We start from the raw sequence: 24655 nt of genomic DNA on the forward strand, positions 1-24655 counted from the left end.
ACCAACAACGCATACAAAGTAGCAACGCATAAAAACCTAGCAAACTAGCTGCCGAATAGGCATCAACTCACCACGTAGCTTATTCTTAATGTTTGTCTATAGGCAACCAGAATGAGGACAGACATTTTTCGGAATAAACGTGATGAGTGAAAAACGCAATGAAATAGACCACTCCCTACCCGGTATCTTATTCTGCCGCTATACAACTTTGTATGCGTTGTTTTTTGGCAACCTTGTTATTTACGAAGTTTTTGGAATAGATTCCTGTTGGAACGTTCCACAAATTATACCCACCTGGTTTGAAGTCATAAACAGCTTAAAACACAATGCTTACGAGTTATGTTATGTCATAATTATGTAAAATTCTGGCAAATTAGTTCAACGAGCCAGGCGGCCCAAACTGTTGCATATACCCTGACTCTGCGTGCAATGAACGCTAGAGATGTGACACAATTTCATGTTAGCAGGCAATATTAACTAAATATTTACATTTTTACATTACATTTAAGTCATTTAGCAGACGCTCTTATCCAGAGCGACTTACAAAATGGTGCATTCACCTTATGATATCCAGTGGAACAACCACTTTACAATAGTGCATCTAAATCTTTTAAGGGGGGGGGGTTAGAAGGATTACTTTATCCTATCCTAGGTATTCCTTAAAGAGGTGGGGTTTCAGGTGTCTCCGGAAGGTGGTGATTGACTCCGCTGTCCTGGCGTCGTGAGGGAGCTTGTTCCACCATTGGGGTGCCAGAGCATGCAACAGTTTTGACTGGGCTGAGCGGGAACTGTGCTTCCTCAGAGGTAGGGGGGCCAGCAGGCCAGTGGTGGATGAACGCAGTGCCCTTGTTTGGGTGTAGGGCCTGATCAGAGCCTGAAGGTATGGAGGTGCCGTTCCCTTCACAGCTCCGTAGGCAATCACCATGGTCTTGTAGCGGATGCGAGCTTCAACTGGAAGCCAGTGGAGAGAGCGGAGGAGCGGGGTGACGTGAGAGAACTTGGGAAGGTTGAACACCAGACGGGCTGCGGCGTTCTGGATGAGTTGTAGGGGTTTAATGGCACAGGCAGGGAGCCCAGCCAACAGCGAGTTGCAGTAATCCAGACGGGAGATGACAAGTGCCTGGATTAGGACCTGCGCCGCTTCCTGTGTGAGGCAGGGTCGTACTCTGCGAATGTTGTAGAGCATGAACCTACAGGATCGGGTCAACCTTGATGTTAGTGGAGAACGACAGGGTGTTGTCCAGGATCACGCCAAGGTTCTTAGCACTCTGGGAGGAGGACACAAGGGAGTTGTCAACCGTGATGGCGAGATCATGGAACGGGCAGTCCTTCCCCGGGAGGAAGAGCAGCTCCGTCTTGCCGAGGTTCAGCTTGAGCTGGTGATCCGTCATCCACACTGATATGTCTGACAGACATGCAGAGATGCGATTCGCCGCCTGGTTATCAGAAGGGGGAAAGGAGAAGATTAATTGTGTGTCGTCTGCATAGCAATGATAGGAGAGACCATGTGAGGATATGACAGAGCCAAGTGACTTGGTGTATAGCGAGAATAGGAGAGGGCCTAGAACAGAGCCCTGGGGGACACCAGTGGTGAGAGCGCATGGTGCGGAGACAGATTCTCGCCACGCCACCTGGTAGGAGCGACCTGTCAGGTAGGACGCAATCCAAGCGTGGGCCGCGCCGGAGATGCCCAACTCGGAGAGGGTGGAGAGGAGGATCTGATGGTTCACAGTATCAAAGGCAGCAGATAGGTCTAGAAGGATGAGAGCAGAGGAGAGAGAGTTAGCTTTAGCAGTGCGGAGAGCCTCCGTGACACAGAGAAGAGCAGTCTCAGTTGAATGCCCAGTCTTGAAACCTGACTGATTAGGATCAAGAAGGTCATTCTGAGAGAGATAGCAGGAGAGCTGGCCAAGGACGGCACGTTCAAGAGTTTTGGAGAGAAAAGAAAGAAGGGATACTGGTCTGTAGTTGTTGACATCGGAGGGATCGAGTGTAGGTTTTTTCAGAAGGGGTGCAACTCTCGCTCTCTTGAAGACGGAAGGGACGTAGCCAGCGGTCAAGGATGAGTTGATGAGCGAGGTGAGGAAGGGGAGAAGGTCTCCGGAAATGGTCTGGAGAAGAGAGGAGGGGATAGGGTCAAGTGGGCAGGTTGTTGGGCGGCCGGCCGTCACAAGACGCGAGATTTCATCTGGAGAGAGAGGGGAGAAAGAGGTCAAAGCACAGGGTAGGGCAGTGTGAGCAGGACCAGCGGTGTCGTTTGACTTAGCAAACGAGGATCGGATATCGTCAACCTTCTTTTCAAAATGGTTGACGAAGTCATCCGCAGAGAGAGAGGAGGGGGGGGGGGAGGGGGAGGAGGATTCAGGAGGGAGGAGAAGGTAGCAAAGAGCTTCCTAGAGTTAGAGGCAGATGCTTGGAATTTAGAGTGGTAGAAAGTGGCTTTAGCAGCAGAGACAGAAGAGGAGAATGTAGAGAGGAGTGAGTGAAAGGATGCCAGGTCCGCAGGGAGGCGAGTTTTCCTCCATTTCCGCTCGGCTGCCCGGAGCCTTGTTCTGTGAGCTCGTAGTGAGTCGTCGAGCCACGGAGCAGGAGGGGAGGACCGAGCCGGCCTGGAGGATAGGGGACAGAGAAAATCAAAGGATGCAGAAAGGGAGGAGAGGAGGGTTGAGGAGGCAGAATCAGGAGATAGGTTGGAGAAGGTTTGAGCAGAGGGAAGAGATGATAAGATGGAAGAGGAGAGAGTAGCGGGAGAGAGAGAGCGAAGGTTGGGACGGCGCAATACCATCCGAGTAGGGGCAGAGTGAGAAGTGTTGGATGAGAGCAAGAGGGAAAAGGATACAAGGTAGTGGTCGGAGATTTGGAGGGGAGTTGCAATGAGATTAGTGGAAGAACAGCATCTAGTAAAGATGAGGTCAAGCGTATTGCCTGCCTTGTGAGTAGGGGGGGGAAGGTGAGAGGGTGAGGTCAAAAGAGGAGAGGAGTGGAAAGAAGGAGGCAGAGAGGAATGAGTCAAAGGTAGATGTGGGGAGGTTAAAGTCACCCAGAACTGTGAGAGGTGAGCCATCCTCAGGAAAGGAACTTATCAAGGCGTCAAGCTCATTGATGAACTCTCCAAGGGAACCTGGAGGGCGATAAATGATAAGGATGTTAAGCTTGAAAGGGCTGGTAACTGTGACAGCATGGAATTCAAATGAGGAGATAGACAGATGGGTCAGGGGAGAAAGAGAGAATGTCCACTTGGGAGAGATGAGGATTCCAGTGCCACCACCCCGCTGGCTCGATGCTCTAGGGGTATGCGAGAACATGTGGGCAGACGAAGAGAGAGCAGTAGGAGTAGCAGTGTTATCTAAATATGCAGGTTTAAAAATATATACTTGTTTATTGATTTTAAAGAAAGGCATTGATGTTTATGGTTAGGTACATTGGTGCAACGACAGTGTTTTTTTCATGAATAAGCTTGTTAAATCACCCGTTTGGCGAAGTAGGCTATGATTCAATGATAAATTAACAGGCACCGCATCGATTATATGCAACACAGGACAAGCTAGATAAACTAGTAATATCATCAACCATGTGTAGTTAACTAGTGATTATGTTAGGTATTTTATAAGATACATTTAATGCTAGCTAGCAACTTACCTTGGCTTCTTGCTGCCCTTGCGTAACAGGTAGTCAGCCTGCCATGCAGGTTCCTCGTGCGTTGGATTGGATTAGTAACCGGAAGGTTGCAAAAACGAATCCCCGAATCCCCCCTGAACAAAGCAGTTAACCCCCGTTCCTAGGCCGTCATTGAAAATAAGAATGTGTTCTTAATCTGACTTGCCTAGTTAAATAAAGATGTCCAAAAAAAAAAGTGGCAAATCGGTGGCTAAAAATACCGATAACTTAATCTGCCCTAATTAATTGGCCATTCCGATTAATCGGTCGACCTCTACTTCTTGGTATGACGCTACAAGCTTGGCACACCTGTATTTGGGGAGTTTCTCCTATTCTTCTCTGCAGATCCTCTCAAGCTCTGTCAGGTTGGATGGGGAGCGTTGCTGCACAGCTATTTTCAGGTCTCCAGAGATGTTCGATCGGGTTCAAGTCCAGGCACTGGCTGGGCCACTCTAGGACATTCAGAGACTTGTCCTGAAGCCACTTCTGCCTTGTCTTGGCTAAGTGCGTAGGGTCGTTGTCCTGTTGGAAGGTTAACCTTAGCCCTAATCTGAGGTCCTTAGTGCTTTACATAGTGGTTACATCATACCAGAGAATCTTGCTTCTCATGGTCAGAGTCTTCAGGTGCCTTTTGCCAAACTCCAAACGGGCTGCCTTTTACTGAGGAGTGGCTTCCGTCTGGCCCCTCTACAATAATGGCCTGATTGGTAGAGTGCTGTACAGATGTTTGTCCTTCTGGAAGGTTCTCCCATCTCCACAGAGGAACTCTGGAGCTCTGTCAGAGTGACCAATGCTCTTCTCCCCCAATTGCTTAGTTTGGCTGGGCGGACAGCTCTAGGAAGAATCTTGGTGGTACCAAACATCTTCCATTTAAGATTGATGAAGGCCACTGTGTTCTTGGGGACCTTCAATGCAGCTGAAATGTTTTGGTACCCATCCTGTGCCTTCACACAATCCTATCTCGGGGCTCTACGGACAATTCCTTCGACCTCATGGCTTGGTTTTTGCTCTGACATGCACTGTCAACTGTGGGACCTTATATAGAGGTGTGTGTGTGTGCCTTTCCAAATCATGTCCAATCAATTGAGTTTACCACAGGTGGACTCCAAGTTGTAGAAACATCTCAAAGATAATCAATGAAACTGGATGCACCTGAGCTCAATTTTGAGTCTCATAGCAAAGGGTCTGAATACATTGAAAACACAAAAATGAATACACAAATGTCTAAACCTGTTTTTGCTATGTTATTCTGGATATTGTGTGTAGATTGAGGACATTTTTCATTTAATCAATTTTAGAATAAGGCTGTAACAAAATGTGGAAAAATGTTAAGGGTTCTGAATAATTATACATACAGTTGAAGTTGGAAGTTTACATACACTTAGGTTGGAGTCATTAAAAATAGTTTTTCAACCACTCCACAAATTTCTTGTTAACAAACTATAGTTTTGGCAAGTTGGTTAGGACATCTACTTTGTGCATGACACAAGTAATTTTTCCAACAATAGAAATGGAATGCATTTCTATTAACAGGTGTGCTTTAATTTATGGAATTTATTTCCTTAATGCATTTCAGCCAATCAGTTGTGTCAAGGAATATTGGGGGGGGGGGGGGGGTATACAGAAGATGACTCTATTTGGTAAAAGACCAAATCCAAATTATGGCAGAACAGCTTAAATAAGCAAAGAGAAACGACAGTCAGACAATCCGGAAAATGTCAAGATCTTTGAAAGTTTCTTCAAGTGCAGTCGCAAAAACCATCAAGCTCTAAGATGAAACTGGCTCTCATGAGGACCGCCACAGGAAAGGAAGACCCGAAGTTACCTCTGCTGCAGAGGATAAGATCATTAGTTACCAGCCTCAGAAATTCCAGCCCAAATAAATGCTTCACGGAGTTCAAGTAACAGATACATCTCAACATCAACTGTTCAGAGGAGACTGTGTGAATCAGGTCTTCATGGTTGAATTGCTGCAAAGAAACCACTACTAAAGGACACCAATAATAAGATGAGACTTGCTTGGGCCAAGAAACACAAGCAATGGACATTAGACCGGTAGAAATATGTCCTTTTTGAGATTTTAGATTTTTGGTTCCAACCGCTGTGTCTTTGTGAGACACAGAGTAGGTGAATGCGTGATCTCGCATCGAGGAGGAGGTGTGATGGTGTGGGGGTGCTTTGCTGTTGATACGGTCAGTGATTTATTTAGAATTCAAGGCACACTTAACCAGCATGGCTACCACAGCATTCTGCAGCGATATGCCATCCCATCTGGTTTGGGCTTAGTCCCACTATATCATTTGTTTTTCAACAGGACAATGACCCAACACACCTCCAGGCTGTGTAAGGTCTATTTGACCAAGAAGGAGAGTGATGGAGTGCTGCATCAGATGACCTGGCCTACACAATCACCCGACCTCAACCCAAATCAGATGGATTGCAATGAGTTGGACCGCAGAGTGAAGGAAAAGCAGCCAACAACTTCTCAGCAAATGTGGGAACTCCTTCAACTGTTGAAAAAGCATCAATCAAATTTTATTTGTCATATGCACAGAATACAACAGTAGAACTTACAGTGAAATGCTTACTTACAAGCCCTTAACAATGCAGTTTTTAGAAAAATAAGTTAAGTAAAAAATGAAATTAACAAAATTCAAGAGCAGCAGTAAAATATCATTTGCGAGGCTATATACAGGGGGTACCGGTACAGTCAATGTGCGGGGGCACCGGTTAGTTGAGGTAATATGTACATGTAGGTAGAGATATTAAAGTGACTATGCATACATAATAAGAGTATCATCAGTGTAAAAGGGCGGGGCAATGCAAATAGTCTTGGTTGCCATTTGATGTGTTCTGGAGTCTTATGGCTTTGGGGTAGAAGCTGTTAAGAAGCCTTTTGGACCTATATTTGGAGCTCCGTTACCGCTTGCCATGCGGTAGCAAAGAGAACAGTCTATGACTAGAGTGGCTGGAGTCTTTGACCATTTTTAGGGCCTTCTTCTGACGCCACCTGGTATAGAGGTCTTGTATGGCAGAAAGCTTGGCCCAAGTTATGTACTGGGTTGTACGCACTAACCTCTGTAGTGCCTTGCGGTCAGAGGCCGCGCAGTTGCCATACCAGGCAGTGATGCAACCAGTCAGGATGCTCTCGATGGTGCAGCTGTAGAACCTTTTGAGGACCTGAGGACCCATGCCAAATCCTTCTGGTGTTTTTGGACCATGATCGTTTGTTGTTGATGTGGACACCAAGAAACTTGAAGCCCTCAACCTGCTCCACTACAGCCCCGTCGATGAGAATGGGGGCGTGCTCGGTCCTCTTTTTCCTGTAGTCCACAATCATCTCCTCTGTCTTGATCACGTTGGGCGAGAGGTTGTTATCCTGGCACCACATGGCCAGGTCTCTGACCTCCCTATAGGCTGGCTCATCGTTGTCGGTGATCAGGCCTTCCACTTGTGTCATCGGCAATCTACTTTTTTTTTTTATTGAACCTTTTATTTAACTAGGCAAGTCAGTTAAGAGCAAATTCTTATTTATAATGACGGCCTACCAAAAGGCTGGCTGCAGGGATGGGGGCTGGGATTAAAAATACATTTAAAATGTAGGACAAAACACACAACACTACATAAAGAGAGACCTAAGATGACAACGTGGCATGGCAGCGACACATGGCAACACAGCATGGTAGCAACACAACATGGCAGCAGCACAAAACAGGGTGCATACATTATTGGGCACAGACAACAGCACAAAGGGCAAGAAGGTAAAGACAACAATACATCACGCAAAACAGCCACAACTGTCAGTAAGAGTGTCCATGATTGAGTCTTTGAATGAAGAGATTTAAGATGAAACTGTCCAGTTTGAGTGTTTTGTTGCAGCTCGTTCCCAAACCAAAAATGAGCGACCCAGGGATGAGTGTTCTTAGGGGTCCTTGAGCGCTCTCCCCCCTCCCCGTGTTGATCAGCGAGGCGGATGTGTTATTACTTACCCTTCTGTACTCCCTGTTCAGGAAGTCCAGGATCCAGTTGCAGAGGGAGGTGTTTAGTCAGGGTCCTGAGCTTAGTGATGAGCTTTGAGGGCACTATGGTATTGAACGCTAAGCTGTAGTCAATGAATATCATTCTCACATATGTGTTCCCTTCTGCCCAGGTGGGAAAGTGTGGAGTGCAATAGAAATGGCATCATCTGTGGATCTGTTGGGGTGGTATGCAAATTGGAGTGGGTCTGGGTGTCTGCGATAAGTGTTGTGAGCCATGACCAGCCTTTCGATGCACTTCATGGCTACAGACGTGAGTGCTACGGGTCAGTAGTCATTTAGGCAGGTTACCTTAGTGTTCTTGGGCACAGTCACTATGGTGGTCTGCTTGAAACATGTTGGTATTACAGACTCAGACAGGGAGAGGTTGAAAATGTCAGTGAGAAACTTTCCAGTTGGTCAGCGCATGCTTGGAGTACACGTCCTGGTAATGCGGCCTTGTGAATGTTGACCTGTTTAAAGGTCTTACTCATATCGGCTACGGACAGCGTGATCACACAGTCGTCCGGAACAGCTCATGCTCTCATGCATGTTTGTTGCTTGCCTCGAAGCGAGCATAGAAGTGATTTAGCTCGTCTGGTAGGCTCGTGTCACTGGACAGCTTGCGGCTGTGTTTCCCTTTTGTAGTCTGTAATAGTTTGCAGGCCCTGCCACATCCGACGAGCGTTGGAGCCGGTGTAGTACGATTCAATCTTAGTCCTGTATTGATGCTTTGCCTGTTTGATGGTTCGGAGGGCATAGCGGGATTTCTTATAAGCTTCCGGGTTAGAGTCCCACTCCTTGAAAGTGGCAGCTCTATCCTTTAGCTCAGTGCGGATGTTGCCTGTAATCCATGGCTTCTGGTTGGGGTATATATGAACAGTCACTGTGGGGACGACGTTCCAGGTGAAATTGGTTGAGAATTCTAAGAGTGTGCAAAGGTGTGGCTACTTTGAAGAATCTCAAATATAAAAAATATTTTGATTTGGATAACTTTTTTTGTTTACTACATGATTCCATGTGTCATTTCATAGTTTTGATTTCCTCACGATTATTCTACAATGTAGAAAATAGTAAAAATAAAGAAAAACCCTTGAATGAGTAGGTGTGTCCAAACTTTTGACTGGTAGTGTGTGTGTGTTTAGGCCAGAATGACGGTTCGCCACTGTGTGGGTTATGAGTCACTACCGGGAACGGAGACTGGAACTAAACTCAGCAAAAAAAATGTCCTCTCACTGTCAACTGACCATTACCCCTGGTGAGACAAAACCGTGACTCGTCAGTGAAGAGCACTTTTGCCAGTCCTGTCTGGTCCAGCGACGGTGGGTTTGTGCCCATAGGCGACGTTATTGCCGGTGATGTCTACTGAGGATCTGCCTTACAACAGGCCTACAAGCCCTCAGTCCAGCCTCTCTCAGCCTATTGCAGACAGTCTGAGCACTGATGGAGGGATTGTGCGTTCCTGGTGTAACTCGGGCAGTTGTTGCCATCCTGTACCTGTCCCGCAGGTGTGATGTTCAGATGATCCGATCCTGTGCAGGTGTTGTTACGCGTGGTCTGCCACTGCGGGGACGATCAGCTGTCCGTCCTGTCTCCCTGTAGCGCTGTCTTAGGCATCTCACAGTGCTGACATTGCAATTTATTGCCCTGGCCACATCTGCAGTCCTCATGCCTCTTTGCAGCATGCCTAAGACACGTTCACGCAGATGAGCAGGGACCCTGGGAATCTTTCTTTTGGTGTTTTTCAGAGTCAGTATAAAGGCCTCTTTTAGTGTCCTAAGTTTTCATAACTGTGACCTTAATTGCCTAACGTCTGTAAGCTGTTAGTGTCTTAACGACCGTTCCACAGGTCCATGTTCATTAATTGTTTATAGTTCATTGAACAAGCATGGAAAAGTGTTTAAACCCTTTACAATGAAGATCTGTGAAGTTATTTGGATTTTTACGAATTATCTTTGAAAGTCAGGGTCCTGAAAAAGGGACGTTTCTTTTTTTTTGCTGAGTTTATACCTTGTTTTCTTCCAGGATATCTTTGCTTCTGTGTATTGCTTTCATTTTCTGAGAAGGTTCGGTGCATAGTCGCGGTCCAGGTTGACTTGTTGTTCTGCCAGAGAAACCCCTAATTTTGCCAAACCACCTCCATAGTCTACTTTATTCTGTTGCTCAGAAACTTTGCCAAAATGAGTCTTGGATGGGGCCGGGAGCTCGGTGAGCTCTCTGGATCTGTAGAACTGTTGAGGAAGTTAAGTCCAACTGCTCTTTCAACGTCACCCTCAACCAAAGCAATCAGGGAGGGGGCATGTCATGCCGACCCCTCAGCTTCAGAATAGATTCTGATGTTTTTACGCCTAGCAGGGTTCTTTTGGTCTATTTGGCTGGCCTCCAGCTGCACCTGAAGCTTCAACCGCTTCATTACGTCTTCCGTTGTCTGGATTCTTTCATCTGCTCTTTCTATTTGTTCCTCGGCTTCATCAAGCATTTTGTTGGTTTTGTTCATATTATCTTTGTCTTCAAGCTGCTTCTGTTATCTCATTGGAAACCACCTCTGCTATTTCATCATGGCAGCTACCTGGGGTACCGCTTCAGCTGCAGTTATATTCTTTGTTTGTTTTCTCTGCATTTTGTGTGTTCCTTTTGAGGGTTCTTTTTCCTAAGCTTCGTTGTAGCCCTGTCTCCCTTGCTCATGTTGATTCAACTTTGTAAAAATCTTACATTTTAGGGGCTTTTTAAATCTAAGTATCAGAAGGATCTTTTTTTGACTGCCAATAGGTTGGTGTTGTCACCGGAAGCCCCACAGGTGTCCTTCCTAACTCAGTGGCTGGAGAGGAAGGAAGAAGCTGCTCAGAGCTTTCACCACGAGGCCAATGGTGATTTTTTAAAACTTTTAGAGTTTAATGGTTGACATGAGAACTGAGGATAGATCAACAACATTATAGTTACTCACCTAACTAAGAGTGGGGAAAAGGAAGCCTGTACAGAATAACATTTTTCCAAAACATGCATCCTGTTTGCATCAAGGCACTTACGTAATACTGTAAAAACAATTGGTAAAGAAATGCAGTTTTTGTCCTGATACAAAGTGTAATCTTTGGGGCAAATCCAACACAAGACATCACTAAGTACTACTCTGTCACTCCACTCTTTGCTTTGGCTCCCCCTCCTGTCCAGCTAAGGTGTTCGGCGTCGCCGGCCTTCTAGCTGCTGCCGAACCTGCTGCTGGCAAACGCCCTTCACTCATCAACCCCAGACTTGTCTCGTCATCATTACACACACCTGGTTACACACACCATCATTACACACACCTGTGTGTGCATATATAGATATATATTTGTCTTTGTCGGTCATTGTAAATGTTGCTTGTTTTCCTGAGTAATCTCTCCTACTATTTCCTGAGTACTTTATAATTTTGCACTTTGGGTTTCGTCCCGCTTTTATATATGGTACTTTAATAAATTCAGTAGTTCTAAACCTAGGACTGCCTACTCCTCTCTACACTTGTGACACACACTTCATATTTTCAAGCATGGTGGTGGCTGCATCATGTTATGGGTATGCTTGTCATCGGCAAGGAGTTTTTGGTGATTAAAAAGAAATTGAATGCAGCTAAGCACAGGCAAAATCCTAGAGGAAAACCTGGTTCAGTCTTCTTTCCAAAAGACACTGGGAGATTAATTCACCTTTCAGCAGGACAATAACTTAAAACACACAGCCAAATCTACACTGGATTTGCTTACCAAGACCAGATTGAATGTTTGAGTGGCCTAGTTACAGTTTTGACTTAAATTGGCTTGAAAATCTATGGCAAGACTAGAAAATCTTTTTTTGACAGACCTTACTTTTTTTTCTTTTTTTACCCAATAGACCAATAGTTGCCCTTTGGGAAACCTTCCTGGTATTTGTGGTTGAATCTGTGTTTGAAATTCACTGTCTGACTGAGAGACCTTACAGATAATTGCATGTGTGGGGTACAGAGATGAGGTAGTCATTCAAAAATCATGTTAAACACTTATTGCACAAAGTCCATGGAACTCATTGGGACTTGTTAAGCAAATGTTGACTCCTGTACTTATTTAGCCTTGCCATTACGAAGCGGTTGAATTTTTTACTCCAGACTTTTGAGCTTTTCATTTTTGATTTTATATACATGCATACATGCATGCATGGGGTATTGTGTGTAGGCCAGTGATGACAAAATCTCAATTTAATCTATTTCAAATTCAGGATGTAAAAGTCAATGCTTTCTGAAGGCACGGTATATTCCGGACTCTGAAGAAATACATTTTTATTTATAAGATGCAGAAAAGAGTGAGAAAAGAAGATAAATGGATGTAACAACATAATTCCAGTGGTCACTGCTCCACATTTGCCAGGATAACGGATTAATCAGAAAAAGACAAGTATGAAAACGATCGGTCGAAGACGGTCAGTTCTGAGATGGTGTCTGAATAATCCACTCTCGCCTTCGCATTGTCCTGTTGGCATTCAGACTCCTTACCCACCAGGGGTTGTAGCAAGCTACAGTAGCTGCTATCCACTACAGCACATGAATACTCTGGTTCTCTGGTATCACCATAGCAAACCTGGACAGACCTGGAAGGAAGGGAGAAAGATGTCATCTAAATTAGATTTCCCTCAAGACAGTGACGGCAGTTGGAAGTCAACTCTTATGACTGTTCATGACGTGCTAGCTGAATGTATCATTACTGTGACAGCGTAATATAGGTCTATGGCAGAGGTGTCAAGTTGAGTGTTTTCCTTAATTTGTTCTTACTTTCTGTTCAGTGGTGCAACTTTGACCTGCTGGTCTGTAGGGACCTTTGGCCACCCTCTGGGTTTACCTGTGGGTAAAAGATGGAAAAAATCTGAGTGGGAGAAGGGAAATAAAAAAATGAACTAAAAATTGCAATTGTTACTTTGAGACTGAGCACACATGCGACACTGTCCAATTACAGGTATCCAAAAACTCCAAACTACCATAGATTCAAAAGGCACTACAACCAGTAGTACTGCAACCCTAGTCTAGGAGTTAAGTTAATCATGCCCCTCTAAAGCAAAATGTACTGTTGTGAGTTAGAATAGTAGAATACACAAGGTTAATGATGAGTTCAGACCTGGTGGTCCCCACCACCATCAAAGTTCCCCATCCCTGCTTTAGACTAAGGCTAAGCCTGCGGTGTTTTCCGAGACTGCGCTCTCTCTTCCCTTCTTTCTCCCTCTCCTTTACCTCTTCCGCCCTCCTGGACTTGCGTCTGTCCTCCTGTTTTTTCACATCTCTTTCTCCACCTTTCTGCCGCCACCTTCTCTTTAGTCTTTCCAACTTTATTTCTTCACCCAGTCTCTTTTAGTTTTGACACTCATCACTACCGGTCTTTTCTTTTTGGAAGACCTCTTTTTTTCATTATCCCTTTTGTTTTATTTTATAGCAATCGCTCACCCAAATTTCATAATTGTTCTTATCTTTTTGAAGTGGTCTATTAGCCAGGAGTGACTGCAACAGTGAGTGTATGGTGCGTTCACTCCTGACCCTTAGATTACTTCCCAGGTAAGAAGACGTTTCAAGAATTACGACATTTGGGTGAACTATCCCTTCCAAACTCACAATCATCAATTTCTGTCTTTCTTTCATCACTTGTTATTCTCCCAAAAACTCTTGCGGTCATTACTCTTTATCTCCTGTAGACTGAGTTCCTTTCTCAGCATCATCTCTTCCATCTATCCTCTCCCCTGCCTCCACGACTTCCTTTCTCCTTCTGATCTCTCCATGTGAAGCTCATTTCTACTCCTGTGGTTTGAAATCAGTTTCGCTATTCTCCACTTCCCTCTTGAAGGCTCACTCATATCCTCCTTCCTCATCTCTCTCCACCTCCCATCTCTCCTGCTTTACCTCACCTCCTCTCTTCATTTCATTTTTCTCTTTGCCCACTCTTCATTCTTCCATTGGAGAGAAGATTACAAAGAATCTTCCACAACCCATGTGCAATTGCGTGTCTCTGGCAGCATTTGGAACTGCCTATATGCGGTCAAGAACGCTGAGTTCATCTCAGCCTATGCTGCCCTTCAGTCCCTTGACCTTTTTGTCCCTGGCGGAGACATGGAACACCCCACAGAACACTGCTACTCCAGCTGCTCTTTTTTCATCTATGTTTTCTGTCATAGTCCGAGAGCATCTGGTCGTCGCGATTTCTCCTAAGTAGAGATTTTCTCTATTCTCCCTCTCACCTATCCATCTCATTTGAATTCCATGCTGTCACTGTCATTTGTCCACTCAAGCTTAAAATGATTGTCATCCATCTCCCACCAGGTGCCCTTGGAGAGTTCCTCTAAGCTTGACACCTTGATAAGCTCATTTTCCTGACGATGGCTGACCGCTCTTCGTATTTGGCGACTTCAACCTCCTGTCTGCTTTCGATTCATTTCTTTCCAACTCTCTCTTTCCCCTCCTTGCCTCTTGACCTACCCTTTCCCAATACCCTCCAACTGACAATGCAGGCAATACGCTTGACCTCATCTTTACTAGAGGCTGCTCGCCTACTAATCTCACTGCCACCTCCTTCCAGGTCTCTGATCAGTACTTTGTTTCCTTTTCTGTCTCCCTTTCCTCCAACCCTACCACTCAGCCCCTACCCAGATGGTCATGTGCCGTCACAATCTTCTCTCTCGCTCTCAATCCTTAAGCCTTTGACACTGTGAACCATCAGATCCTCCTCTCCAAACTCTCAGGGCTCGGTGTCTCAGACTATGCACACTTTTGGATTGCATCCTACCTGGCAGGCCGCTCTTACCAGGTGATGTGAAGAGGATCTGTGTCTCTACCACGTACTCTCACTACTGGTGTCCCTCAGGGCTCGATTCTAGGCCCTCTTCTCTCTACACCAAGTCACTCGGCTCTGTCATATCCTCACATGGTCTCCTATCATTGCTATGCGGATGACACTCAACAACTTTTCTCCTCCCCCCCTTCTGACACCCAGGTGGCGACATGCATCTCTGGTTGCCTTGCAGATACACTACCGGTCAAGCGTTTTAGAACACCTACTCATTCAAGGGTTTTTATTTTATTTTTTACTATTTTCTACATTGTAGAATAAGAGTGACGGCATCAAACTATGAAATCACACACGTGGAATCATGTAGTAACCAAAAAAGTGTTAACTTCTCTAGGGCCAGTGGGACGATTTCGTCCCACCTACGTAACAGCCAGTGGAATCCCGTGGCGCGTTATTCAAATACCTTAGAAATGCTATTACTTCAATTTCTCAAACATATGACTATTTTACACCATTTTAAAGACAAGACTCTCGTTAATCTAACCACACTGTCCGATTTCAAAAAGGCTTTACAACGAAAACAAAACATTAGATTATGTCAGCAGAGTACCCAGCCAGAAATAATCAGACACCCATTTTTCAAGCTAGCATAGAATGTCACATAAACCCAAATCACAGCTAAATGCAGCACTAACCTTTGATCTTCATCAGATGACAATCTTAGGACATTATGTTATACAATACATGCATGTTTTGTTCAATCAAGTTCATATTTATATCAAAAACCAGCTTTTTACATTAGCATGTGACGTTCAGAACTAGCAAACTTCCGGTGAATTTACTAAATTACGATAAATGTTCACAAAAAACATAATTATTTTAAGAATTATAGCTACAGAACTCCTCTATGCACTCGCTATGTCCGATTTTAAAATAGCTTTTCGGTGAAAGCACATTTTGCAATATTCTAAGTAGATAGCCCGGCATCACAGGGCTAGCTATTTAGACACCCAGCAAGTTTAGCCCTCACCAAAGTCAGATTTACTATAAGAAAAATGTTATTACCTTTGCTGTTCTTCGTCAGAATGCACTCCCAGGACTTCTACTTCAATAACTAATGTTGGTTTGGTTCAAAATAATCCATAGTTATATCCAAATAGCGGCGTTTTGTTCGTGCGTTCAAGACACTATCCGAAAGGGTAAAGAAGGGTGACGCGCCCGACACGTTTCGTGACAAAAAAATTCGAAATATTCCATTACCGTACTTCGAAGCATGTCAACCGCTGTTTAAAATCAATTTTTATGCCATTTTTCTCGTAAAAAAGCGATAATATTCCGACTGGGAAATTGTGTTTTAGTACAAAGAGAGAGAAAATAAAAACATGGTGTCGCCCTGTGCACGCGCCTCAGTCTGATGGTCCTCTGATAGACCACTTACCAAAGGCGCTAATGTTTTTCTGCCAGGGGCTGGAATTACATCATTCAGCTTTTTCCCGGGTTCTGAGAGCCTATGGGAGCCGTAGGAAGTGTCACGTTACAGCAAAGATCCTAAGTTTTCAATAAACAGAGCCAAGAAGCCCAAGGAATGGTCAGAGAGGGCACTTCCTGTACAGAATCTTCTCAGGTTTTTGCCTGCCATATGAGTTCTGTTATACTCACAGACACCATTCAAACAGTTTTAGAAACTTTAGGGTGTTTTCTATCCAAAGCCAATAATTATATGCATATTCTAGTTTCTGGGCAGTAGTAATAACCAGATTAAATCGGGTACGTTTTTTATCCGGCCGTGTAAATACTGCCCCCTAGCCCTAACAGGTTAAGCAAATCAAAACATATTTGAGATTCTACAAATAGCCACGCTTTGCCTTGACAGCTTTGCACACTCTTGGCATTCTCTCAATCAGATTTCCAACAGTCTTCAAGGAGTTCCCACATATGCTGAGCACTTGTTGACTGCTTTTCCTTCACTCTGTGGTCCAACTCATCCCAAACCATCTCAATTTGGTTGAGGTAAGGGGATTTTGGAGACAAGGTCATCTGATGCAGCACTCTCCTTCTTGGTAAAATAGCCCTTACACATCCTGGAGGTGTGTTGGGTCATTGTCCTGTTGAAAAACAAATGATAGTCCCACTAAGCCCAAACCAGATGGAATGGTGTATCGCTGCAGAATGCTGTGGTAGCAATGCTGATTAAGTGTGACTTGAATTCTAAATAATTCAGACAGTGTCACCAGCAAAGCACCATAACACCACCACCTCCATGCTTTACGGTGGGAAATACACATGTGGAGGTCATCCGTTCACCCATCTCACAAAGACACGGCGGTTGGAATCAAAAATCTCAAATTTGGACTCATCAGACCAAAGGACAGATTTCCAACAGTCTAATGTCCATTGCTTGTGTTTCTTGGCCCAAGCAAGTCTCTTCTTCTTATTGGTGTCCTTTTAGTAGTGGTTTATTTGCAGCAATTTGACCATGAAGGCCTGACTCCCGCAGTCTCCTCTGAAAAGTTGATGTTGAGATGTGTCTGTTACTTGAACTTTGAAGCATTTATTTGGGAAGCAATTTCTGAGGCTGGTAACTTTAATGAACTTATCCTCTGCAGCAGCGGTCCTCATGAGAGCCAGTTTCATCAACTGCACTTGAACTGCTCTTAATTTTTCATATCGACTGACCTTTATGTCTTAAATTAATGATTGACTGTTTCTCTTTCCCAAATAGAGCTATCTTCTGTACACCCCCCCCCCCCCCCCCCCCCTTCCTTGTCACAACAACTGATTGGCTCAAATGCATTAAGAAGGAAATAAATTCCACAAATTAACTTTTGACAAAGCACACCTGTTAATTTAAATACATTCCAGGTGACTACCTCCATGAAGGTGGTTGAGAGAATGGCAAGAGTGTGCAAAGCGGTCGTCAAGGCAAACGGTGGCTACTTTGAAGAATCTCATTTTAAAATATATTTTGATTGTTTAACACTTTTTTTGGGTACTACATGATTTCATGTGTTATTTCATAGTTTTGATGTGTTCACTATTATTCTACAATGTAGAAACCCTTGAATGAGTAGGTGTTTTAAAACTCTTGACCGGTAGTGTATGTCAACTTGGATGTTGGCCCACCACTTCATGCTCAACCTCGACAGACGGAACTGCTCTACCTCCTGTGGAAGGCCTGCCCGCTGAAAGACCTCTCCATCACAGTTGACACCTTCACGGTGTCGCCCTCCCAGAGTGCAAAGAACCTTGGCGTTACCCTGGACGATAACCTGTCATTCTCTGCAAACATCAAAGCAGTGGCCCGCTCCTGCAGGTTCATGCTCTACAACATCTGTAGAGTACGACCCTACCTCACACAGTGAGCAGCGCAGGTCCTAATCCAGTCACGTGTCCTCCCCTGTCTGGACTACTGCAACTCGCTGTTGACTGGGTTCCCCACTTGTGCTATCAAACCCCTGCAATTTATCCTGAACTTTTCAACCTTGCCAAGTTCTCATGTCACCCGGCTCCTCCTCACACTCCACTGGCTTCCAGTCGAAGCTCGCATCCACTACAAGACCATGGCGCTTACCTACAGAACAGCAAGAGGAACTGCTCCTCCCTACCTTCAGGTTATGCTCAAACCCTACACCCCAACCCGAGCACTCCGTTCTGCCAGCTTGGATCTCTTGGCCCTCCCACCCCTACAGGAGGGCATGTCCTGCTCAGCTCAGTCCAAGCTCTTCTCTGTCCTGGCACCCCAATGGTGGAACCATCTTCCCCCTGAAGCTAGGACAGCAGAGTCCCTGCCCATCTTCTGAAAACATCTGAAACCCGACGATACCAGTATGTAGTGTGGGACCTGGCTGGTCTAGCAAAAATACTTCTGCCTCAGGGGGGCGTAGGTTGTAGGGCCGCGACGATACCCGTATGTAGTGTGGGGCCTGGCTGGTCTAGCAAAAAGGCTTCTGCCTCAGGCGGGGACGATACCAGTATCGTGATACTCGTTAGTATAGTTGCAAGGAAACAAAACACAATGCCCATTTAACATCTTTAGGAAAACAGCCCTAATGTTGTCATCCACAGTCACATGTATTTTTTTTCCAAGCTACAGCACACAATACTTTACATTCAGCAGATTTTTAAAGGACCAAAGAATTTGGTCTGCTTCGTGTGACGTGATCCTCCGAAAAGTTGTGAAACCTTGCTTTTGTATGTGCATTAAACTTTCGTGACCCTTCCTTTTGAAATTGAGCTTGCTTGCTGACTGCATCCCTCGTGTTTCTCCCTCTTTTCAGAGGAGTTGCGGATGGAGACCCGGCTGCTTTTGGGCCTGACCTTTGACTCCCACGCTCGCTACATGGCCGCCACACACCGCCTGAGTCGGGCGGTACTGGACTACAAACGAGCCCTACTGATCTGCCAGGAAGAGCAGGGAGAGACCCACCCACAGGTACCAGTTGTTAAATGTTTAGTACTTTTAGATAGAGAGAAAGCCTGCTTTTGTTCTCTCCACAAATTTTAATGGATTCGTTTTAAATATATATCTGTGTTCAAATGTTTTCTTTTTATTTCAATGTCACTGAAATGAAGAAACAATGTTTATACAACCTGTTGGGACCTAAAGACTTACCGTCACCTCTACTGTGGTGTTAGACAATCGACATGAAAGTAATATTCTTGTTGGTCTTCTACAGTCGCTGGTGCTGCTGAGTGACCTGGCCACCATCCTGGACCTGCAGGGCCACCACGATGAGGCCCTACCCCTGGTAAAGCAGGCCGTGGAGCTGAGCAGAGAAGCCGGCCACCCTGACCAGCACGTGTTGTTGGGAAACATGGCAGGCGTCCTACTGCACAATGGTAAGGAGGGCTAAAAATGAGAACTGAAATTCTAGGAGTGCCTTGGTTTACTCTTTCCTCAACACAAGTCAGTTTTCAATGTCAAAATATTAGCTTTTTATTGAGAATGACTAAATTAATGTAGCTCAGTTGGTAGAGCATGGTGGCTTTTGCAACGTCAAGATAGTGGGTTCGATTCCCAGGACCACCCATACGAAAATGTGGCATGTGTGACTAAGTCACTAAGGATAAAAGTGTCTAAATGGCATATTATATTTCTCTATGCATGTTATCCTTCTGGCACAGGTCAGTTCTATAATTTGGTGCAGCTGCATAAGTAACTGTACAAGCATTAACATTAATGGATAACATTTTGTTCAAGGAGGTACTGTGAAGTCTTATCACTGTTAATATCAGAGAATATCTCTGTCGTGTTCATTACGGCACGCAACAGAAAACGTTTAACTATTTGTAACAGAAAATAAAAATGAGTTTCTTATTGGGGAAACCCAATTCCTGTTTCAGTCCGTTTTTGTTCATTTCATGTCAAATGAACACAATCTTTGTGTGTTGGTCCAGGTCTGTTTGAGGAGTCTGTGAAGCTGTACAGGGAGGCCCTGGCTCTGGCCCAGTCCGTAGGAGATGAAGAAGCAGTAGAGCAGATCCGGGAGGGGCTGAAAGAGGTGGGCAACAGGAGGAAAGCAAAGAAGGCAGAAACAGAAGTCCCTAAGACTGGGACCGACGCCCCCAAGACTGAGACCGACTGACCAGTTGGATCAAACGAATATTAACACAACCCCCTTTCTGTTTGCAAATCTGAAGGGACTGAAATTAGATGGGTCATGTATGCACAAGATACGGAGCACATGGCATATACAGTAGCTCAGGAGGAGAAATGCAATAACACAATCACACTGTTTTCAAGACAAGTTTTATCTTACTATGGGCATGCAACAATCTCATCTGTGAAACCCTGAAATGTTTTTGTCTGTATTGTGTGAAATCTCACTCCATGTAAGGGGAAAGACTCGGAGCTAAAATAAGTAAGACCAAAGCCGGAATTCAGTCAAGGGTATGTTGTCGACAAGCGTATTGCACATTTACTTTTAAATTGCTACTACTTTATATTTATGCTTGAGACATCATCCGCAGCGTTTATCATGAATGCGATCTCTTTACGAACGTCGGGGAAAATGTGATTTGTTGACAACCCGCTTTTGATTGAATCCCAGCCTGAATAATGGCATCTTAGGAGAATGGCAAGTCATGTGAATGACTATAAATAAAACTGTGTAAGATATGTACAATTTATGCGTATACAACACAATAATTTCATACAGACTGGAAAGTGACATGGGACTTAACTGTCAGCTTCAAGAGTGAAATGCCAAATCAGTAATTGTATTGTTTTCCTTTTGTGTGAACAACCAAGATATAACATAAGCCCGAGGCTGCGAGTCCGACTTTTCTGGACCCCGCTTTCCAGCGGCTGGGGTCCCGTGGCTTCTGCGCATGTGGGGGATTCTGTACTTTGCCCACAATCTCTGCTCAACTCGTTGAGAACCTCCCTTCACATTTCGCACTGTCAATCGTGAATGATAATTCTTCAGATTTTACAGGGGAAACGTCCATGCTGCATCTGCATACTGACGATTTGGTGTCAATCAGTTTCATGGGGATACAGTGCATTCGGAAAGTATTCAGACCCTTGACTTTTTCCACATTTTGTTAGGTTACACCCTTATTCTAAAATGGATTAAAAATAATAATAATCCTCAGCAATCTACCATCCTTTCTCCATAAGGACAAAGCAAAAACAGGTTTTTAGATTGTTTTTGCAAATGTTAAAAATATACAACTGAAATATCACATTTACATAAGTATTCAGACCCTTTACTCTGCACCTTTGGCAGCGATTACAGCCTCAAGTTTTCTTGGACATGATGCTACAAGCTTGGCACACCTGTATTTGGGGAGTTTCTCCCATTTTTCTCTCCAGATCCCCTCAAGCTCTGTCAGGTTTGATGGGGAGCGTCGCTGCACAGCTATTTTCACGTCTCTCCAGTAGAGGTCGACCGATTTTTATGATTTTTCAACGCTGATACTGGTTACTGGAGGACCAAAAAAAGCCGATACTGATTAATCGGCCGTTTTTAAAAAAATGTTTTATTATATATATTTGTAATAATGACAATTACAACAATACTGAATGAACAATGAACCCTTTTATTTTAACTTAATATAATACATAAATAAAATGTAGTCTCAAATAAATAATGAAACATGCTCAATTTGTTTTAAATAATGCAAAAACGCAGTGTTGGAGAAGAAAGTAAAAGTGCAATATGTGCCATGTAAAAAAGCTAACGTTTCAGTTCCTTGCTCAGAACATATGAAAGCTGGTGGTTCAATATTCCCAGTTCTTCAATATTCCCAGTTAAGAAGTTTTAGGTTGTAGTTATTATAGGAATTATGACACATTGACTATTTCTCTCTATACCATTTGTATTTCATATACCTTTGACTATTGGATGTTCTAATAGGCACTTTTGTATTGCCAGCCTAATCTCAGGAGTTGATAGGCTTGAAGTCAAACAGCACTGTGATTCAAGCATTGCTAAGAGCTGCTGGCAAACGCAGTACAGTTTGAATGAATGCTTACGAGCCTGCTGCCTACCACCGCTCAGACTGCTCAATCAAATCAGACATAATTATAATATAATAAACACAGAAATACGAGCCTTAGTTTCCAGATTTGACCATATTAATGACCTATCATTTTGAAAACAAAACATTTATTCTTTCAGTGAAATACGGAACCGTTCTGTATTTTATCGAACGGGTGGCATCCATAAGTCTAAATATTGCTGTTACATTGCACAACCTTCAATGTTATGTCATAATAATTTACAATTCAGGCAAATTAGTTCGCAACGAGCCATGCGACCCAAACTGTTGCATATTTACACTGACTCTGCGTGCAATGAACGCAAGAGAAGTGACACAATTTCCCGAGTTAATATTGCCTGCTAACATGAATTTCTTAACTAAATATTCAGGTTTAAAAAAATATACTTCTGTGTTGATTTTAAGAAAGGCATTGATGTTCATGGTTAGGTACATTCGTGCAACGATTGTGATTTTTTTTTCTCGCAAATGCGCTTTTGTTAAATCATCCCGTTTGGTGAGGTAGACTGTGATTCGATGATAAATTAACAGGCACCGCATTGATTATATGCAACACAGGACAAGCTAGTTAACCTAGTAATATTATCAACCATGTGTAGTTAACTAGTGATTGTGAAGATGGTTTTTTTATAAGAAGTTTAATGGTAGCTAGCAACTTATCTTTGCTCCTTGCTGCACTCACGTAACAGGTTTCCTCGCAGTTTCCTCGTGGAATGCAATGTAATCGTCCATAATCGGCATCCCAAAATGCCGATTACCGATTGTTATGAAAACTTGAAATCAGCCCTAATTAATCGGCCATGCCAATTAATCGGTCGACATCTACTCTCCAGAGATGTTCGATCGGGTTCAAGTCCGGGCTCTGGCTGGGCCACTCAAGGACATTCAGAGACTTGTCCCAAAGCCACTCCTGCGTTGTCTTGGCTATGTGCTTAGGGTCGTTGTCCTGTTGGAAGGTGAACCTTTGCCCCAGTCTGAGGTCTGGAGCAGGTTTTCATCAAGGATCTCTCTGTACTTTACTCTGTTCATCTTTCTCTCAATCTTTACTAGTCTCCCAGTCCCTGTCTCTGAAAAACATCCCCACAACATGATGCTGCCACCACGTGACACTTGGCATTCAGGCCAAAGAGTTCAATCTTGGTTTCATCAGACCAGAGAATCTTGTTTCTTATGGTCTGAGTCCTTTAGGTGCCTTTTGGCCAATTCCAAGCGGGCAGTCGTGCCTTTTACTAAGGAGGGGCTTCCGTCTGGCCACTCTACCATAAAAGCCTGATTGGTGGAGTGCTGCAGAGATGGGAGAAACTTCCAGAAAAACAACCATCTCCACAGATGAACTCTGGAGATCTGTCAGAGTGACCATCGGGTTCTTGGTCACCTCCCTGACCAAGGCCCTTTTCCCCCGATTTGCTCAGTTTGGCCGGGTTGTGGTGGTTCCAAACTTCTTCCATTTAAGAATGACTGAGGCCACTGTTCTTGGGTACCTTCAATGCTGCAGACTTTTTGTTGTTGTTGGTACCCTTCCCCAGATTTGTGCCTTGACACAATCCTGTCTCGGATCTCTCTGGACAATTCCTTCGACCTCATGCCTTGGTTTTTGCTCTGACATGCATTGTCAACTGTGTGACGTTATAGACAGGTGTGTGCCTTTCCAAATCATGCCCTATCAATTAAATGTACCACAGGTGTACTCCAATCAAGTTGTAGAAACATCTCAAGGATGATCAATGGAAACAGGATGCACCGGAGTTCAATTTCGATTCTTGCAGCAAAGGGTCTGAAAACAAATGTAAATAAGGTATATTTTTTATCGTTAAGACACTAACAGCTTACAGACGGTAGGCAATTAAGTTATGAAAACTTAGGAAACTAAAGGGGCCTTTCTACTGACTCTGAAAAACACCAAAAGAAAGATGCCCAGGGTCCCTGCTCATCTGCGTGAACGTGCCTTAGGCATGCTGCAAGGAGGCATGAGGACTGCAGATGTGGCCAGGGCAATAAATTGCAATGTCCGTACCCTGAGACGCCTAAGACAGCGCTACAGGGAGACAGGACGGACAGGTGATTGTCCTCGCAGTGGCAGACCACATGTTACAACACCTGCACAGTATCGGTACATCCAAACATCACACCTGCGGGACAAGTACAGGATGGCAACAACAACTGCCCGATTTACACCAGGAACGCACAATCACTCCATCAGTGCTCAGACTGTCCGCAATAGGCTGAGAGAGGCTGGACTGAGGGCTTGTAGGCCTGTTGTAAGGCAGGTCCTCACCGTGGTTTTGTCTCACCAAGGGTGATGGTCGGATTCGCGATTATCGTCGAAGGAATGAGCGTTACACCTAGGCCTGTACTCTGGAGCAGGATCGAGGCCAATAGTTGCCCAATAGTTGTACCAAAACATTGAAAGACGGTTTTCTCAAAAGTGAGTTTACAAGTTGATCAACTTTGAAAGCAGAATTACTTTCCCATTGTTTCCTCAAGTGCAGTGTACGATATACCATTTTGTAGCTCTGAGTCTCTACTTTTATCCAATGTAAAAAACAGATTCTAATGTTGCTACATAGGACCGAATCCAGATGGTGAGTCACATATATATCAACTGTGGCTTTCAGTTTCAGTTACGTTGCCCGTAGCTTATTAATGCTAATTTCATGGTTTTGTCAACATTAAAAAATAATTGTTCTTGTTATAGGTGTAGCTTCAGTC

At 44.3% G+C, this 24655-nt stretch overlaps 1 protein-coding gene across 1 annotated transcript in view; it reads left to right on the forward strand.

Annotated features, from left to right (window-relative positions):
• LOC106568661 (tetratricopeptide repeat protein 19, mitochondrial) overlaps nucleotides 1–20565 on the forward strand; it is a 30873-nt gene extending 10308 nt beyond the window's left edge. Inside the window, exons 8-10 of the mRNA XM_014139170.3 lie at nucleotides 18718–18872; nucleotides 19117–19279; nucleotides 19838–20565. Coding sequence (XP_013994645.2) covers nucleotides 18718–18872; nucleotides 19117–19279; nucleotides 19838–20025 — 506 coding nt within the window. The 3' untranslated portion in view covers nucleotides 20026–20565. The remainder of the gene's footprint in view (nucleotides 1–18717; nucleotides 18873–19116; nucleotides 19280–19837) is intronic.
• The last annotated feature ends 4090 nt before the right edge of the window (nucleotides 20566–24655 follow it).

This window comes from Salmo salar, chromosome 14, assembly GCF_965601325.2.
Source record: "Salmo salar chromosome 14, fSalSal1, whole genome shotgun sequence".
In the NCBI taxonomy this organism is placed as follows: Eukaryota; Metazoa; Chordata; class Actinopteri; order Salmoniformes; family Salmonidae; genus Salmo; species Salmo salar.